A 19938-nucleotide genomic window follows, 5' to 3' on the forward strand; every position below is an offset into this window, starting at 1 on the left:
GAAGGAAAGTGTGTAGGATACTTCTATCCAAGGGAGACATTGCCCAGCTTTACTCTTCTGTACAGCCTCTCTGTGTCCCAACATGCAGCCACACTGGTGCAGATCTGATGTCAAATGAAGTTGAGTTCAGTTTGAAAATTAACATTTCCACCTCATTGCTCTACCTGGTAATTTTCCAATTTCCATTGAACCAGAATGCTTCACCTCCCTTCACGCACCATGCAATTCATCAGAAAAAATATGGTAGTCAACTCAAAACTGCTGGTCTTCAGAGACTCTCTTCAGACACCATCTCGGTGCCCCTGGAGGAAGAAAACCGTGGACGGCATCACTAAAAACACCTTCACAGGCAACCAGGATGGCAGCTCTGCCTCTACCCCATCCCACCTTCCCTCACCCAATGTGCAACACGAGTGTCCGATATTGCTCCTTGAATTAGGAAATGTTGCACATTCATGCCTCAGACATCTGTGTGCCAACTGCCGGTACCTGTGAGTGACCAAGGATGGCTGCACCCCCACAGGGGCCCGCAGAGGCAGGGGGGTGACCTGGGCAATCTCTGGGCAGGTTCAGAAGCCTCCAGCCTCCCCTGCCTCCACCTTCATTGCCATCACAAGCTCTTCCTCCACTCCCACCATCTCAGCTGCTGTCCCTGTCTGGAGAGGGCAGACCAGGTCTTGGTGCTTTGGAAGGCGACTGACACTACTGCCATCTTCTTACAGCCTCTTCCCCACCATGCAAGGGACAGGCCTCCCCCCTGCACCAGGAAGAGGACCTGTTACACACCGCACAGCACACCAAGCCCGTTGTGACTACAAGGCCAAAATGTTGTTCCCAAATGAGCAGATCTGACCATTCCTGTGTGCACCAAAGAGCCAGGACAATAGTTCCTATCTGCACCGGCAATGGGACAGGTAACACAAAGCTAATTTGTGGACCACAGATTATCAGGAGATCCCTGTTGAACTCTCTACCCCATCACAAGTCTCTGGCCTAATCTCCACCTCTTCCAAATTACAGCATGCCCCAGCTTCCCATCTGCAAAACGAGGAACACAGCGTTTTGTGCAAGCATTTAGGTTTGCAAAGCTAAATCACTCCGCAGGCGTGAAGCACTCAGAATTCATGGGAGCCAGATTAGTATAAAACATTGGGTTGTATTTGATTTAGACACCCAAAGGTCTAAATAGTGATTAGGTCTAAATGGTCAAATGGTGACTAGGTTTCCAAAAATTCTGAAGAGCCAAGGTCCCAACAGTGTGGCAGTAAGCTAGGTGCTCAGCACCTGTGAAAAATTAATGCGAATTAGCTTAATGGAGATACATGAGCTCCAAATATTGGTTTCAGACATAGGAGGTCTAAATTCAGAAGCAGAGTGCTGAGATATCAAAGCCCTTGCAGAAATAACAGTCCTACTAGTGCACTGATGCTCCAAGGGACATGGAAGTTGCTATTTATTTTGGAAGCAGCAGATACCAGAAAGCTCCTCTGCAGAGCAGGATTAGCACCCTAGAGAAATACCAAAACTTAGAAGGTAAGAAAAAAGAAAGATCTTAATGCAGCATGTTCCGTCAAAATTTCACACTAACTTTGGTAGCACCTTTCTCTGAAGAGACGGTCTACTTGAAGTCTGAGATACTGAGCTTGGGTGCTTTACAAACCATATCACCTCTTTGTCATCCAGGCCACAGAGATCACTGCCCAAACGAACTTGTAAACTTCTGGAAGAAACAGGAAGGTTAAATAAAAGACACAACTCATCAATTTGTCAAGAAAGCTCCTGAAGAAACTGTGTAAGAAACATCGCTCCAGCACTTAAACAATGGTGATGCTTGTATTAAAAGTGAAAGCCTGTTTTCCACACATTTGAATTTATTAGCTGAGTCCTTGGAGGTATGCATTTTACTTGTGCTTACTTGAATATGCAAACAAATTTTCCAGTGATTACATTCAGATACTGCAACTTCCAGGAAATGTTGCAGAACAGTCACAGAAAAAAATTCAAATTCTTAACTGGTACCTTTTATGCTGAAAGCTATCTCTAAGCCTTCCAGGCATCACACCCTGTGATGAGAAAGTATCATGCGGCAGAAAGGTAACAGGAATCAGTAACAACGAAGATGTGAAATGACTGTGATAGAAATGGGGAACAGTGAAATATTTACAGGAAAATTCACACAAGTAATAATGAACATGCCAATTTAAGATATTCCACATTGTTTTTTAATATCTTTTAGACAAAGAGTAGTAACTCTCACAGGTTATTTCCCAGTGAACTCAGCCAGCTGTAGGCTATATGCAGCTAGAGACAGAAACCACATGCCAGAAAGGTTTGGAAAAGCGTAAGAGGAGATGAAAAGAGAAGTAGACACTTCAAAGAGACTTTGGGACAGCCAGAAAAATCCAAAATCCTTTCCAGAAATAATGACAGTCCCTGAACTATAAAACAAAAAAGGAAGCAGCAGAGTCTGACGTGCAACTGGACCTCCATTTGCTTTTGAGCAATCCAACCCCAAAGGTCTATTAAACATCTGCCAACACACTCTTGGGGCATCTATCTGGAAAGTGTACGACTCTCCCAGGTGTCACAAGGAGCAGGTGGTCTACAGGGGGCACCTCTGGAAGCTTAAGTCACAATAAATCCATGAAGACACCCATATGCTACAAGGAGGCTACGGAGTCCAACAGGCCACCAGACAATTCAGCAGCTAGGTTTGTGAGCATTAAAAGAGGTCATTTCATTCTGTCACCTTTTCAGATGAGACCGCAATGCTCTGGTGTTCAAGTTCTAGAGAGGTGGCACCTCTGACAGTCAAGAGATTTCCCAGCCAGCAGACAGGATACATGAGCAGCAACATGCTGTGAACCAGATGCCAAACAAAAGTCTCTGTAAATGCTCATTTCTTAGCAGGTGGATCTAAATTCTGTAATCTGAAGTCAGGATCAAGGCATCACTGCACCAGAAGAGTATAACACTTTCCAGAAAACCAAAAAACTCATCTGCAGCCAACTGAACAACTTGGTTCAATGGATGCCAGCGATGGCCAGAACATCACGGACAGCTGCCAGGCAAACCTGCCACGCACAGCTATACAGTCACATCTCACCGCATCATTCCTGTGCTAGTGTTATTTGAACCTCCTTCCAGCAAAGACCACCAGCTGCAAGTAGCTCTGTAAAGCTTACACACAGATAATTGAGTAATCTAATCTTGTTTGTGACCTAAATCCCACTTGGACACAGAACAGATGAGGTAAAAGGTGGGATGCTTTTCAGTTGGTTGGAAATAGCAATTGAAAAACAATGGGTCAGAAGTTTAAGAGCTCACCCTAATCATGGCTTGTGTCCTCCAGCCTCTGCAATGTCTGCTGCAGGGAAAACAAAGTTAGCATTTGTTAATCTGGTCTAATTCAGAAATACGTCTGCACTAATGAGAACCATAGTCTCAACTGACAGATATCCACAGCCTCCACTGTTACCCAGCCCACAGAGCATGGCAATCACACACAGCCTTGCTGACTTTGACAGGGCACAAGCAGGAGCATACACCTCCCTTGACTGGGGCATCAGCAGTCAGTAAGACACATCTTCTCTAGACTGCATCCTTTCAAGTAAGAATTTTACTCCCCAACTATTCTCTGTAATTCAGTTTCTATTCTGCCTTTACCCTGTATAGAGCACATGTAAAATTATGTATATCACTGTGCTAGGTACCCTTTGGACAGGACAGGTAGCATGCTATACCTAAACAAAATCTCTCTTTGCACTGATAAAGCAGGTTTGGCGGTAATGGTCATGGCTGAACCAAACAAGATGCATGTCCTCCATAGCTCCATCAGTCACATGCCATCACAGAAGCAGAACAGACCTTCCTTCCAACCCTCTGCCTTGCTCCCCACGGTTCAACATATCATCCCAGGGCTCTGCTCACCTGCCCCAACAGGATTTGCACAGGAAAGCCATTCACAGTGCCTTTCAGTTGCAAAAAGGGATGTCTCAGCCCTTAGCATCACCAGGGAGATTTCAGCGAGCCATAGCCCAAATTCTAGCAACTAGAAAAGTACCTTCAGTTTCTAATCTCATTCAAAGCCACTCTGAGTCAATCTCCTATTTAAAGGTCACTTCAAAGTCCCCTGACTTTAATACATGTTCTAATTCAGAAAATATTTAGGGCAAAACCCTAGCAGCACTGGAGATGTAAGGGGTTTTGCCACTGACTCCAGTCTGAGCAGTTGTATGTAGCCTCTGGTCTGCTACTCTCCTCCTTGATCGGTTTCCTGGTCATCTGTGACAAAGGCAACCTCCTTTGAGACACAGCTGGTAGTGGATGTACTGAGAAGGGTGGTGTCCTGGGCAGGGGCTCATGGTGCCATGGGCTGGGCAGGAACAGGACAGGAGCAGCAGGGCCGTGCCACCCGCTGCCAGCTGGCCACTGCAGTCCTCACCAGCTCTCAGTTCCAACACCGTCGCACAATGGCATGGCAAAGCTCTGAGGTCCCAACCACTCACCAGCTCCTCCTGCTCCTGCATGTGGTCTCACATTCCTATATGTTGCTCTGGATCATGCCCCGGCACCCACCTCCTGCGCACCCACAGCAGCACACTCGTACATCCCAGAGGGATGCAGCCTCAGCCTGAGATGAAAACCATAAGACATGGCTGAAAGCCACCACAGATGGGAAAGAAAAGACAAGGATGGGCAGGAAAGATTTAGGAACCCATATCTCAGCTTTCTATATTCAGCAGTGTTTATTCAATGCTCTCTCCCCCTAGAAACAGTATTCCAGAGCACAACCTATGCATTAACAAAAAGCCTCCACCCATGAGAGCAGCAAATCTCTGGGAACAGCCTCCAGGCAGGAGCCCAGTGAGTAAGGCAACTGGGAAGCACTAACCAGAGTCTTAATAATGCCACGTTGTGCAATTGAGATTTCATGGCCTTTGAAATCATTCCTTCAGATAACATGCCATTAAACCCAAGGAATTAGCATGAATAAATGGAGTCAGAAATCATGCACAGATCACCTGGGAAACCCCTCTGTGGAAATCACACCAAGTCCCCTCTCACTGGAGCTAAACTCCAGCCCTGGCTTACGGTGATTCCCAGGACGGGCTCCTCCACACTGCCCAACTTCTTTTCCAACACTTCTGAGATCTCTCAGACCAAGAAACAAACACTAAAAAGAAAACCGAACTCACACCTTGACAGGGTACATTTAGTCCATACCCACTTCACCAGAGTACTGAGGAGGAGCACAACTACACTAAATATCCTGAAATTTCCAAGGCCACCTCTGGCACAACGTGCCTGCTCGGCAGCACTGTCTTTGCTCCAGTGATGCAGTTTATGCAGAGGTTTCCTCTCTCCGAACACAAATATGGGCACGAGGAGCCCCATTTGCTCCTTTGCTTTCTGTCTACATAGGAAGAAGCCACACTCTTACCTGAACATTCACCAATCCAGACTGATTAGTTCCCCGACCAAACCTGTTAATCAAGCAAAATACAGCTAATAGGCAATATGCGTCTCAGGCAGCTGCAGGTCACTGCTGGCTGCCTCCTGTTGCAGCTCAGACAGAGCTCAGCGCAGGCAACACACATTTGATGGTAGGACCCTCTGCCCTCCTGGAGGCAGGAGCAATGGGACACCTCCGGATCGGTGGATCCAAATCACAGAAAACCAAATTTCACATGAGAAATTGACCTCTCTGTATCTTCAGATCCACCCATCTGGACTAAGATGGTCTCCACAGGGAAATCCCCAGCAGTGTCGAGCCAGCACTCATCTCAGGAGGGTGCCGAGGCCACTCTGCTCCATCAAGGCTGGGGAAAAGAAGCGACTCAGTGAACACACCTTGCATCGGGAATGCATCTAGACCAAGAGGTCTGGAATATCCAATTCAAATCTGAAGTCTAGAAAGGTTTCTAGACAACATGGGAAAAAACATTCCAGTCTCTCTGGGGAGCAGGCAGGAGATGCAGACACATCACCATGATGCACCAGCTGCGAGACAAACACTTGAGAGAAGCGTGCAACTGGGGGATGTGAACATCACTTTTGAGGAACAGCATTCACTACAGACAGCAAAGGACATGAGGTTGAATTGGCTGTATCCAAGCTTAGTCAGCCTCAACACAGAGAAAGCAATCCAATCAGCAGCATCCACCTCTTTCAAACAGAAACAGCTATTACAGCTTGTAGCCTCCCAAGAAAGCTTTAGCACAGACACATCACCATCATTTTTGACCCTTGAACGGCTATCATATCCAACCCAAAAACACTTCCAAGCCCTCAGAACCAGTTACACCATTAACCAGCCCAGGATCCAACCCCTGTCAATAACTGCAACTCCCACAGAGACAGAGCAGCACCTTCTTGATGGACAATGTTGTCAGTCACTTGCACATCCATGAAACTTAAGATGCCACTGACTTCATTCTGTGACACTGATGTCACAGAAAATCCTTCTGTGCTAGACAGAAGCTACTGTGACTTCCAGTGAACTTGAGACAGAAATCTGTGCAGATAAACACAGAAAAGTCAAATCCCTATAGAAGGTTGATGGTGGGAACTTGCTAGCTGAGACTAAGTCCTTTATTTAATGGATAAGGGAGGTTTGAGAGAGGAAAAAAGCCCCAGATGGGGTTCTACAGATAATTGTTACAAGGGTTTGATGATGTGATGAGACACAAAAAGTAAATATATAAATGCTACCTCTACAATCAGTAAGAATACCCTATTTTGGAGATGAAAACAGAGAGGAGAGAGGAGGAATTGCTAGAAAGATCACTTGGGATAGTAAGAAGAATCATCTAAAGTACTCTATAAAATTTCTCAATGTTGTTATTATCATTGATAGCTCATCAGAAACACGTTTCTACCTCAATAAAGGCTTGCTTGAAAATACCCAGCATAAAGAAGCTACCAGAAAGAGGAACAGACCCCAGAGGGTATATCCTGGGGAAGCAGAAGGCATTGAGCTAAAGGAGAGAGGCAGTGACATGCAGAGCCAAGCATAAGCAGCCTATAACCAGGGACACCCCAGAGAATCTGGGCAGCGGGGCAAGCTGCAAGTGCAGTTTCTGAGACTTGACACTGACAAAACTCTTGAGACCTGCTGGGGAACTTAGAGGGGAAAAATTTAGGACATCTTTGCATGCTAGCTGCATTCTGCCACACATACAGGCATCACCCATCCATCTAGATTGGTGGATCTGAGGATACAAAGCTAATATTTTCTGTGATGATGTACTACTGTTATTTACTAGCATCAGGAACAGCTCTGTGCCACACTTGTGTTCAAACTTTGGATAGGGATATCTTGTAGCTAGCTGTCTAAAAAACTCAGTGAGAGCTAATCACTGCTTAACTCCCTGACATCTCCATGTTGGTAGAATGATTAATCCTCAAACCTTTGTTTATTCTAGTGCTGAAAAAAAAAAAATAAAAATCTATCACAGTTATGTCTTTCACAACACAGAAACAAGAACATCTCTCTAATGAAAAGTAATAAGCACTGAATAGAGACAGGAAAATGACACTGAATAGATTTGGAAATTACTTCTAAGTATATCTTGCATTATGAGCTACAGTTTATCTCAATTTAATGAATTCTGGAATGCAGTAGCTCCAGTATAAAACAGGAAGATCCCAAATTTAACCTTTTTTTTAATTCAGGGCGGGGGGGGTGGGAAGGGGAGGGGGAATATGTTCTACAGTGACTCAAACTGGCAGATTTGAACAACCTACAAATAGCTGAAGTAATCAAACTGCATTTAAAATAACACTGCATGTTGGCTGAATAATTTCAAAGTTGTTCCACCAGTTGTGCCTTTGGCTTTATACTCACATGTGTGGATTTTGGAAAGGAACTCCAGAAGTGTTTAGAGTAAATCTTGCTGTGGACTTGAAAGGTGGATTTGCAAAATTTAACTTCAGCGCTTTGCGTTTACCTGGGAGACAATGAACATAAAGTAAACTTTTTGTCAGCAACAAAATATTAAGAGCATCTGGAAATAAACAGAAAAAAAACAACATATCGTAAGAAAAGGAAAATGCATTTCACAACATTAGCAAATCATAGCTTATGTTAGGGACATGGGGATGAAGAAATAGAGTCAGCTCTCACCACGAGGTCTTCCCCCATCTCATACCAAGTCAGTTGTCAAAGTGAGGTGTCCAAAGAACCTCCTGTGACAGCTGGGGTACCGGCAGCAGCTGCCAGGGCTACCAGCAGCCACAGGGCACCTCCACACCAAGCCCTTTAACCAGGTCCATGCTGGCAGGCTCAACTTCAGCCCTAGTGGCAAAGGGGCCCGACCCCTCAGCACAGCCTGGGCATGCAATCGGGCCCAGGCTGGATGGCACTGAGGAGGGGAAAGGGAACCTCGGGATATTGTTTATCTAAGACCCCAATCGTAGGAGGGCTGACAGGGTTCCTGACCCTTCTCAGCCTAACAGCAAACGGAGATAACCAGGCTCGTGCTGTGCGCTCCTTCTGCCGAGTGTGTCACCAAGCAGGGACCAAAATTCTGCCCATCAGAGGGGTGACCAGGAAAGAGAAAGCTTTGCTCTGTAGCTAACTGAGAAATCATGGGTAAAAAAGTAAAATAAATAGTAGGGTCTGAGGAGTCCTGGTCACCACTCCAGCTGCTGGCTATGTATTTTTAATTGAAGTTGAGATGACCTGGCTCAAGCAGCAGGAGGATCAGGGACTAAGAAGGGAAATGTCCCTTCACAGCCCTCCCACTAGACTGCAGAAGACCCTGTCTCGTTCTCATTTGGCTGCAGGAAACATGTGCTCCTCTCCACCAAAGCACACCGAGACAGGGGCCTCTTCCAACCCATCTTCCCATGAGCCTATGACTGAACACTCCCAGGCTTCCCACTGCCTGGGCGATATCTTAACAACTCACTGCTGCTCATCACAGAAGGCATCAGCCACCCAAAGCTGGCATGATACCTGGATTCCTCCAACAACCTTCTTTTGCCTGCACCCTAGAACGGGTGTTGCACTCCCAATCACCTCACAGCCCTCCTGGGAAAAGCCAGAGGGCACCATCCTGCTCTGCACATTTCTCTACTTTGTACAAAGAGATGTTTTAGGTAACTCTGAGACCAAAAAAAAAAAAAAAAAAAAAAAAAAAAAAGAGAGAGAAAAAAATAGTTACAGGTCAAAGCACTTTACAGCAATTTCAGGGTGTGAAATACTGCAAGGATCACAGAATCATTCAGGTTTGAAAGGACCGTTAAGATCATCATGGCAACATACATCTACACAAACCTGTAGTCTCGAAGGAAAGTTTGTGACCAGCAGACACCCATCCGCACCCAGCTGAGGCTTCTCAGTGCCTGCCACCCCAGATGAGCTACACTGGATGCCAAGTGACAGGTTCAGATATATTTGGGTTAAGTTCTGCCCTGAGGTCTCGCTGCAGGACACGGGTGCTGCTGCTCAACCTACCGCACATGGAGTTCTGCAGTACAACTCCAATTGCCCCGTTTGTGATTCCCACCTAGAGACGACCACCTATTTCCTCTATCAAACCTTTCATTTTAAATTACCAGTACATACTTTCAGTTTTGACCCTGCTGCAATACAGTAATCTGGAAATATCTGCATACATGTTGCATTTTCTAAAAATCAGCCGATCTGTTACACACAAAAATCTTGTACAAAATCCAACACTGTGAAACCAAGTATCCAAAGCTTTGCATCAGTCACCCAAAATAAACAACACATCAGCACTTTTTGGTGACAATTCACCATCAGAGTTCTGTAAGGTCCCAGTGAGTGATACGGGGCCTTTCATCACTAATAATGGTGGAGAAGAGAGAAAGCGAGGATTCCCAGCCTGGTTGGGGTGAGGACAGCTGCAGCACAGAGCTCAACACTCCAAATGTATCTTTCTTGGGTATGTTACCCAAAAAGAGATGGCACAGTAGGGTCTAGGCTGTAGCACTAGAAGGAGTCAAACAATAAAATATTTGTTTTTTAAAATCCTGAGCACACTACAAGGTAAGCAACGAATGGCTTCCTCCTTTCAAGAGTAAAAGTATAGATCTGTTCATCAGAATATGGAGAAACATCACTGCTGGTGCTGAAAGCTGGTCTGCTTTGGGGTACTTTCCTTCTAGTAGCATCCTCTTATTTTGTCTTGTGGAAAAAAAAAAAATAATTGAAGAAATAATGTAGTTTAGCAAATGAAAGAATGCCCAAAATATCCATTAACAGTTTTGTCTAACAAACTGACTTTTCAGTACAAGGTTCCACCTTTGAACAATACTAGCATTTTCAAAACTTTCTTTAATGTTTTTCCTATAAAGACATTTTTTTCTACATATTACACATCAACTATCCTTCTGAAAAGCTTCTGATTGAAGCCATAGTGTCCCTCCCTAAGTTCAACAGAATGGCCTCATACCTCTAAATTCTGACCGACCTCCCTCACTCCCCTTCACTGAGGCTGTCCAATGCTCTGTAGCATGGGGAATATCTCATTTATGTTACTTATGTATATGCAAAAAATTACTCACTTTGTGCAAGATGACATGAAGGACTGCATTTATACACGTAGCACCGTCATAAGAATAACCAAGACTCCTCTCCTGCTCAGACTCTGACACTCCAAAATCTTCTAGAATAGGCAGAGCAATGGGAAGCCTACGTAGACAGTGATAGGCAGGCACCGACACAGCAACAACACATTTTGAAGAGTGACAGTAATAATTGTCATTTCAATACTTGTCTATCCACACACATCACACACCCTGACAGGCATTCCCTCTTCCCTGAATCACAGCACCCTGCTGCTGAGCAAGTACCGGTGCTACAAACTGTGCAGAGAAGGACGGGTCAGCTGTTGTAGGTAGCAAAGAAGAGTTTCTAAGCTCAGGCTCTAGCAGCATATGTGTTCAATGAACTGCAGAAGAATCACTTAAAAGAAGGCAAAGAGGTCAATTTGCCCTTATACATGGCCCAGAAACAAAGGAGTTGTTGAATAAAAATCAAAATGAGAGTCTGTCACTTTCTGCAGAACTTATCACCCCTCCACATCTTTGCTGTCAATCACCTCCAATGTTCTGGAAGATCACACATTTGCATAACCAAGAGAAGTATTCATAGAATCACAGAATGGTTTGGGTTGGAAGGCACCTTCAAAGATCATCTAGCCCAACACCCCTGCCAAGGAAAGGGACATCTTTCACTGGATCAAGTTGCCCAAAGCCCTGTCCCACCTGACTTTGATCACTTTCAGTGATGGGGCATCCACAGCTTCTCTGCGGAACCTGTTCCCGGGTCTCACAGCCTCCACTGTAAATCTATTCAATCTGTAACACTAAAGGTATCGTTGGCCAACAGAGATGCAGAGCAATCTGTATCTCATGTCTCTCTCTCAAGAAGTCCTGCAAGGCTCCTCCAAAGCATACAGCTGCAGGCAGGTCTGCCACCACCGAGGAACTGGAGGTTTCCTGGCAGGATCCTCTGTGAGGGCACGACCTGTCCCATAGCCACAACACTGTGCCGTCACCCAGCCGACCCATGAGACCTCTCTGGCAGCATCTCCCTTCTTACACAGATCAAAACTAGACTGAGCTCACTGCTGCCAAGGATCTGGGGGATGCCAACACTTACCAGCCACGTACAAATGCCTGAAACCCCACTGCTCATCCACGCTCCCCAGGTCTGGACAGGCATGGGTGGTGGTGCTGGGCAGGGACCTGCAGGTAACTTTCATACAGCCCCTCACTCACCTGTCCTGTTATGGCAGCACAAACTCCACCTCCGTCTGGGTCCTGGGATTTACAGCGTTCATCATTCTTCTGGTTTTGTTTTATTCATGTGCCTGAAACACTACCCCTCTTTCAAGGGTGATAATACAGCATCACAAGATTTTCCCTTTCTAACAGCAATGTTTATACAACTTAGAAGAGCGCTTGCCTTTGAACATGGCCCAACAGTGAAAAGGACATAAATAACTACAAACTCCTATCAGAAAATCTCTTCATAAAACATGCTCCCTATTCTTACTACTTGCAAACGTTTTACAGCAACTTTCCTCCTGTTTTCTCACTGTGACAGAACATCTTTTGACACTGTCAGACGGCAGTCTATTGATTTCTATCTCAGTATGTTTCTAAACATAGTTTCAATTATGTCAATCCATCATCTAGAGCTGGATTTTCTACAAATCCAACAAACACGGAAGCATAACCTGCCCCTGGGAAGCAAACAGGATGGTTTGCTTTTGCTCAGACAATGAAGAAGGAACATGACCAGGGAGAAATGGACATCCAGAGAGATGCTGGGAATTTCCATTCAGCAGAAGTCACATAGGAACACATACTATAAACAAAACAACACACTAAAATGAACTAGAAGTCTGATGAGAGTCAGAGAGTTTTCCAGTAGCCTTTCAAAAATCAAGTACTTCAGCTACGTACTCTACAAGTCTTGAGTTTCATCCTAAAAAAGACTTTTGACAGCTCCACATCCCAATTCCTGGCAGAAACATCACTCAGACCTAATTGGAGGCAAGAGAGCTTCTTTAGATATAAGTTTTGCTGGTGATATTGCTATGCACAGATTTAATTCAGACCACCCTGTTCTGCTGTAATAAAGAGGACTGGGGTTAATGTGGTTTCTGAAATTCACTAATGCCCCGATCACCATCAAGGTTGTGTGTTCCAAATTGTTCTAAAATGTGCTGCAGAAATATCCACCTTATGTAAATAAAATGTCCTTTAAAGGTTTTGCTAACTTGATACATAATTCTAATCATCAACCACTATCTCATCTACTTCTCTGAGAACAGTAAAAGTAAAGATTACTGGAGAAATAATGATTTGGAAGAAACCAAAACTAACTTTGGAACATAGTGCTTTTTGAAAAATCAGGTAATCCTTAAAACCAGACCTGAAACTATGATGTTTCTCAACTTGGGGTCTTCCCAACTTTGACTAGTGGATGTGTTCAGCTGTATGTTAAGGGTTATACTAAGTCCAGACTATATCTGAATGCAGGATGGCCTTGGCTTTGGCTGAGCTGAAGCGGTAAGGGAAATAATTCCTTATGTTTTGAAGGAATCTAAACAGGATTGTATCCTAGATTATGCTGCTCTCAGAAGACAGACAGCCAAAATAGCTTTCTGACTGTAAATAAATAAATCTTCTATCAATAAGGATAACAAATCTTATTTCAACTTGTTGCAGCATTAAAACAATAGTATTCTTGTTCTCAAATCCATTTTTAAAAGGATGTTGTTTTAGCAACAGATTGCTGTGTGGAACTGAGGTAAGGGAGGATGTGATCCCTTGTGTTCTGCTACTCCACAAATGAACATTCCTTGGCATTTCATAGACCACAGCCAAAACAGACACAGTGAAAAGCAGCTGGGAAGCCTTGCCAAGCTCACACTGGAGACCCGCCTACACAATGGCCACAGAATAATTCAGGCTCACAGCACGCATTTGTTTCTTGCTGTGCTGGTGAATGGATGCTAGGTTAAGTATAGAATTATGTGATGCTATCTATCACTAGGATTAATCCAAGCACTTGACTCTGCAATTGGGTTCTCATCACTCTTTTTGAGGCCCCTTTACCACAACCACAGTTAACCAGATGACAAAAGAAGAAATGGCTATCTAGCAGGTAACTTGCAGTCCAAAAGTATTCCTCCAGAGTTATATTCTCTATTACTATTTTTACTTCACCTAGGACATCTATGATTTCTTCAAGCCTCTGAGTCATCTCCTGTTGGAGAAAACAATCTTAATTTCTTCCCAGAACTTCCTCACCCCCATCCCTGCGTGCCACATCTCAACAACACTGCTAACAATGTTCAGGTTACACATTAGAAAATGCTCACTTTCCAGGCAGTAAGATTTGCAAAACAGAAGTAGTTTAATGGATTTTTCTTTTTTTTTTTTTTTTTTTTTTTAAGGCTTCTGTCTTGCAGGGATACAAACTGATTCCTACCAAAATGCTTTCCACTTGGTTCACATCTGCAATACCAACTTCTTCTTGTAACAGTGTGAGCATGACTCTGCCATAGTGCAAAGGTGAATCTCTCTGGTCAGATGCTGATGTGTCTCTGCTGTTTGTGGAGTACCAATACACCAGAAACCAAGCCTGCAGTCTACTTCCTTACTGTAGTATAACCAGAAAGAAATAAATGCAACCACAGGAGTTGGAGTTGTGGCAGCAAACAGCAGGAAGGATCACCAAAGGATTTGCAATGAGCTGTGCAACCTTTTCACCTCTCCCTTGCATAATTAAAACATGTCAACAAAAAGACAAAATGGGGAGGAAGGGATGTCAGGAGGCCCAATGGGTTAGGTGATTTGCTTCTGTTTGGAAAGGGAGTTGAATGTCTGAGGTTATTTTTTTTAAGAGAAAACTATCAGGACTGATCTCTTACAGGGCATCTCAAAGCAAAGCTAGTGCAAATTCTCACCTGAGATGGAAAAAACCCCCAACAACACAGATCTCTCTGCTCTTCCAACAGCTTTTACTTTCCAGATTGTTAGATCTTGTCTGCTAACAAAATGCTTGCTTTGATACAGAGACAGCAGAGGAGCATTTACCAGTGTTCAGAGCTGCAGTCCTACAGCTGCTGTTGTCCCTGAATGCACCCAGGATCCCCAGCTCATTATCTCTATTGCTGCTAGCACAGTTCTGCCTACACATCCACCCTTCCAACCTTTCAGTTATATTTCCCTCCTTCCCAGTCTGGCTCATGGATGCACTTCAACATCAGCACAACTAATTTGGAACTAAAGTAGGTTTACAGCCTGCCCTAAAGACAAACCATTTTTCAAGGAAAAAACTAGTCAAATTTTGAAATAAAACATGAAAACCATCAGCATATAGTGCAGTTATATTTGGGGAGTCTGAATGAAAGAAGAGGCCTGGCATTTGAGTTATTAGTTTTAAGAACTGTAACTACAGAAACTAACTTTCAAGTGTACAAGTATTTTCTGTATATGTGTCTGTTAATGATATTTCCTGCCCTTCAATTAAACCTTCAATTTAGTATAATCTAAGAGTCAGCATTCAAATCAGAGATGACAATTCTGCACTGCAGGAACGTTCTAATTATGCTCATTTTTAGAAGTCACCTCATTAGAAAGAGTATTTATCCATAATTCACCTACAGCCCTAAGTGTGCTTCCACTTAGAGACTACAAAAACACACAAGCCCAGATCAGCCAGGACTGAAAGGGTTGCTGGCCATTACCTTCATGAAACCCTTACACAGTAAAACATTTCTACTAAACAAAACATTAGCAAGACATCTCCGTGATTTAAGGCTGGGAGGTGGCTCACAGTTGCACAGACGCTCCCCGCACCAGCAGACATGCACCTTTGCAACTTGCAATAAATGATTTGTGCTATATCCAACAGCACTTGCAACAGCTTCTATAAATACCTCCATGATGAAGCCTGGCTAAAGTAGGTTAGGCATCAAGTACAAAACACTGCAATCAGATTAAGATTAGTTTCCTCAGACTGGAAATTCCCAACAGTAAAGACTGGAGAATGATCTCTGAAATCTCCAAAATCCACCATTAACCTTTAATATGTATTGTCCAGGATGCTACCCCCATATGGAAATATCGTTTGCATACACAGCCATAAACAGAGTTAAAACCATTTGAGTCTTGGGACCAGATCAGCTGTGGTAAAAGAGCTTAAATCTGTGCCTGGGCAAGCACTGTGTGCTGAACCTAACAGCACATGGCTGCACATGCGCGGCGAGGCGCACAACAGTGCTCGTGCCAGGCTGTGACGGGCAGCGCTCTGCCAAGCGAGAGAAGAACGCAGCACTAGTGTAAGACAGCAGCTTCCTGCAATTTCTTGCTGGAGAGCATTATTTAACACATCACTCATAATTGCAGTCAAATGCCAAGCTTGGTGAAACACCAATGGAGAGAACCTGGAGGGTCCAGTTGCCCCAGGTACCTTCAACTGGCCAGTGTGTGGGAGGCACCACTAGACCAGATGTCTGTGGAAATGGGGCTGATCTCAAAGTAGCACTTGAGTTTAGTCACAAATACTGTGAAATGCTCATGCTACCTGTGGTTGAGGCAGCTGTGGTACAATCCTGCACAGACTGTATGACCTGGGTTGAGTGAGCGGTGGGGTTTTTTTGGTGGCAGGGGAGGGGGCTATCGGGGCGGCCCCCTGTGAGAAGCTTCTAGAAGCTCCCCCAGCTCCACGTCAGCTCCACCTTTGCACCAAGGCCGAGCCTATCAGCTGCGCCTCTGCGATAACGTATTTAAGAAGGGACGTGGTGACGGGCAGTCGGACTTGTGAGGAGAAGTCGCTGCAGCTGCGTGAACACCAAGGTCAGTGGTGGAACGGAGGAAGAAATGAGGGGGGAGGTGTGCCGGAGCAGAGACCCCCCTGTATCCTGTGGGGAGACGGCAGGGCGGCCCCCCCTGACACCCATGGAGATCTACGGTGGAGCAGACATTAATTTATGGCCTGTGGTTTCCGCGTGGGTAATCAAGGTGCTGTGCCCAAAGAAGGCTGGGGTCTTGTGGGAAAAGGCAGCCCCCGCTGCTGTAATTCAGTGCTGGGAGGATTGCAGCATGCGGGGGTGTCCCACGCCGGAGCAGCTTGGGAAGGGCTACAGCCGTGGGAGGGACTCCAGCTAGAGAAAGTTGGTGACCATGACAGAGCAGTGTGGGGAATGCTGCGGCCCATGGGAGGAATTCATGTTGGAGAAAGTTTGTGGAGGACTGTCTCCTGTGAGAGGGGGACCACGATGGAGCAGGGGGAACAAGTTCCAGAAGCTCCCGCCACTGCAGATGGCAGAAGTGGCAGCACTGCCTGCACCCCCCATTCCCTGCCCCTGCGCCACTGGGGGAGGAGGTAGAGATATCGGGAGCAGAGCTGAGCCCGGGAAGAAGGGAGGGGTGGGGGGAAGGTGTTCTCAAATGTGGCAATGTTTCTCACTGCCCTACTCTGTTATGTGTTGTTAGTGTCTGTAATAAATATATGTTCTTTTTTTTCTTCCCCTAACAAGTCTGCCTTTGGCTGGTGACCATAAAGGGGGATTTTTTCCCCATCCCAGTCCTATCTCGGACCCCAAGCCTGGCTCTCTGTCCCTTCTCATTGCCAGAGGGGAAGGGAGAGAGAGTGGCTGCGTGGTGGTTGGCTGCCGACCAGGCTCAAACCATGACACTGTACCAGAGCAGTTGTCAGAAGGAAATGATGATACTGCCCTTAGAAATTTATTGCAAGGCACCTGGAGCCCTTCCTGATGTAAAACAATAATAAATTATGCAAAGGGCCATGCCAGGTACTTTTTCATTATGAAAGAGCACAGCAAAAATTATAAAATATACTGTATGGAGGACTGGGGAGGGGCTTGTTTGTTTTATTTTTTTCTTCTTTTTAATTTTAAGAGCCTTTACTTAGACTAAAAGCAAAGAAAAAAATCTGCCCTTGAGGCCTTTGGTTAAGGTCAATGGAAAGGATTTAGTTTCTTTGGATAAAGCAACAAGTATGTTTCCATCATCCCTCTAGCTACCTTATGCCAGAGAAGTGGCAATGTCAATCACAGCCTGCATCCCACCGGCTCTGATAAACACCTCGGACTCAGTCACCGAAGAGCGCTACAGCCACAGATTGGGAAGAAAAGCAAGAACCAGAGAACTGGGGGCAGTTCTTCCATTTCAAGGCACAATTATTTTGGGGGGAGCAGCCAATTCTGCTCACATTAGCTTTAGTTTAGCAGGTCTTTTTAATTCTGAAGGGAAGAGACCACAACCGGATCCTGCTGAAATCACAAAAGAGCACTGGGTGTTAGGAATTGCTGTCCTGATATCCATAGGGAAGAATGAGGAAAGACCTCTGCCACCAAGCCAGGAGGCATATCCTGACACAGCAGTTCTGGATTTCCTAAATGTAACTGCTGAGAACTCCCTAACAGAAAAGAGGTCCACAGGGCAGTGACTCACTAATGTCTCGGGTGGGATTAGTAGAGCAAATCTCGACTCATTTAAGCAAAACGCTTCCCAAGATGCCAATAAAAACAAGGGAAGCATCTGACTCCCCAGCTCCCTCCCTGTCCCAGTGCTGCTCTCCCCCACTGCAGAACATTTTGCTCCACATCCCTGTGGCATAGGAGGCTCCATTTTTCTCTCTCCCCATCAAGCCTGTTAAACCAAGCAGGCATTTTCTGAGCCTCATATCATCTATGTGGAGGACACTGCCTGACAAAGCGGTACTTTTCCGAGTGGATTTGGCACAGGGTCAGTCAGGCAACACCAACCCTGAAAGATACTGCTCCCAGTGCAACTCTCACATTCACATCTCCCCTTAAAATGAGCCCTTGGCAGCCCCTGGGCAGTGTGTGTGGGTACCAAAGCACTACTGGGGGAGACAGGCCACCTGCTTGGATGGGAGCTCAAACAGTACTGCAGGCAACTGGGCAGTGAGCGGGACAGGACACAACCTTCTCCCTGAACAAAGGCCCAGGTAACCCAAAATGCAGCTCAGAACCACAGAATGAGCCAACAAGGCAGGCAGTGAAGCAGCAGTTAACACTGGCACGGCACACTCAGCCAGACCTCAGCCTAAGGATACCACCACTGCAACAGACACTTCATTTTACTGCTAAGCCACAAGCATCACGCGCACATAGAGCATATTTAAGAAAATAGATTAAGTTGTTTTGAAGCTACAACCAGTCAAATTGGCCAGGGGAAGGCTAAGAGGAACATCTCAGGAACGCTTCACAGTCGGGGAAAAAAGAACCACTACCAGCACGTGTTACTTGTCACCAACTGGTTGAATAACTAAAAAGGTAAAGCAGAGAAATTGTGTGTGCCTGAAAATGTTCAGGCTGCTCTAACACACACAAATAAAATGTTGGAAACAACTTGTGCTGTAGTGGAGAGACTTGTACTGGAACAAGATTTTAACATGCTCCAGACTCCACTGGGCAAGGGTAACACGGATCCCAGCACTAGGCTGCTTCTCCATTTGAGCACTGTTTCCACAAGAAATAATCCTTTGCAATGCAAGGGCAGCAGATTTCCACTGTTGGTTCCAAAGCTTCGCAATATATGCTTATTTTTCCAAATACTATCACCTGATATCTATGCATAGCTAAAAATACACCAAGCCAAATTTTCAAGTTCGGATCTGCTTCATATAAGCTGATTTACTTGTTTGTGAGCTCCCTGGTATCTTGTTCTTTCAAACACCTAACCATTGCTTTTACAGACTTAAAGAGGAGCTGAGCTATTCTGAAAGCCTTGTCTCAGCTGCAAGATTCTTTAAAATCTATTTACCTATCTGCATTGTTACATCAAAAACTATTTTGGTCTGGATCTTAAAAACACCCAGCAACACATGGTCCCAAAAAGCATTTTTGCTTAGTTCTGCTAAATTTTAATGTAGGTATGTACAACTGCTAAGCAAGAAATCAAAACACAAGTCTACAGAACATATAAAGCTTTTAGTTTTTGTAAGTTTGGTTTGTGGTGTTTTTTTAAACGTTTAACTGCTTCAGAGAACTTTTAGATACTAAACCCAAGGCAACTTTACGCTGAGCTTCAAAAGCAGTGTCTGTAGATAGGCAATGATCTATTTTTGTACTTCTCCAATTTGGAATTTCAGAAAAAATTGTTCTAATTCGAGATAAGGGCTACACCCAAAGACACAGCATAAGAGCAGCTGCAGTGGCCCATCTAGCACAGCGGCCTGCACTCCACCATGCCAGTGAAGAGAGCCGTAACTAACCCCATGACATCCAATCTTCAGATACTCTCTCAGCCTCCAAACACTTTGGCTCAAGGACCTCATCAGCCAACCCTGGTACACCTGTATTTAATAACCGTCGCTGGGTTTCACTTCCCTGAGCATATCCCATCCTTTTGTCTCTTTGCGAGCCGGCAGCAGTTCACAAAACTCAACCCAAT

General features: G+C 45.0%; 1 protein-coding gene across 3 annotated transcripts in view; it reads right to left on the reverse strand.

Moving 5' to 3' along the window:
• The window catches only part of MAP2K4 (mitogen-activated protein kinase kinase 4), a 103641-nt gene that overhangs the window by 56864 nt on the left and 26839 nt on the right, over positions 1–19938 (reverse strand). For 2 of the 3 annotated variants that reach the window (XM_032992085.2, XM_032992084.2), the window contains exon 2: positions 7850–7952. In XM_032992085.2, coding sequence (XP_032847976.2) covers positions 7850–7952 — 103 coding nt within the window. Of the gene's footprint in view, positions 1–5443; positions 5467–7849; positions 7953–19938 lie in introns of those variants that run through there. The other variant, XM_042802576.1, reaches the window with a different exon arrangement.

The sequence above is a fragment of the Tyto alba genome, unplaced genomic scaffold, assembly GCF_018691265.1.
Source record: "Tyto alba isolate M040663 unplaced genomic scaffold, T.alba_DEE_v4.0 Super-Scaffold_39, whole genome shotgun sequence".
Taxonomy (NCBI): domain Eukaryota; kingdom Metazoa; phylum Chordata; class Aves; order Strigiformes; family Tytonidae; genus Tyto; species Tyto alba.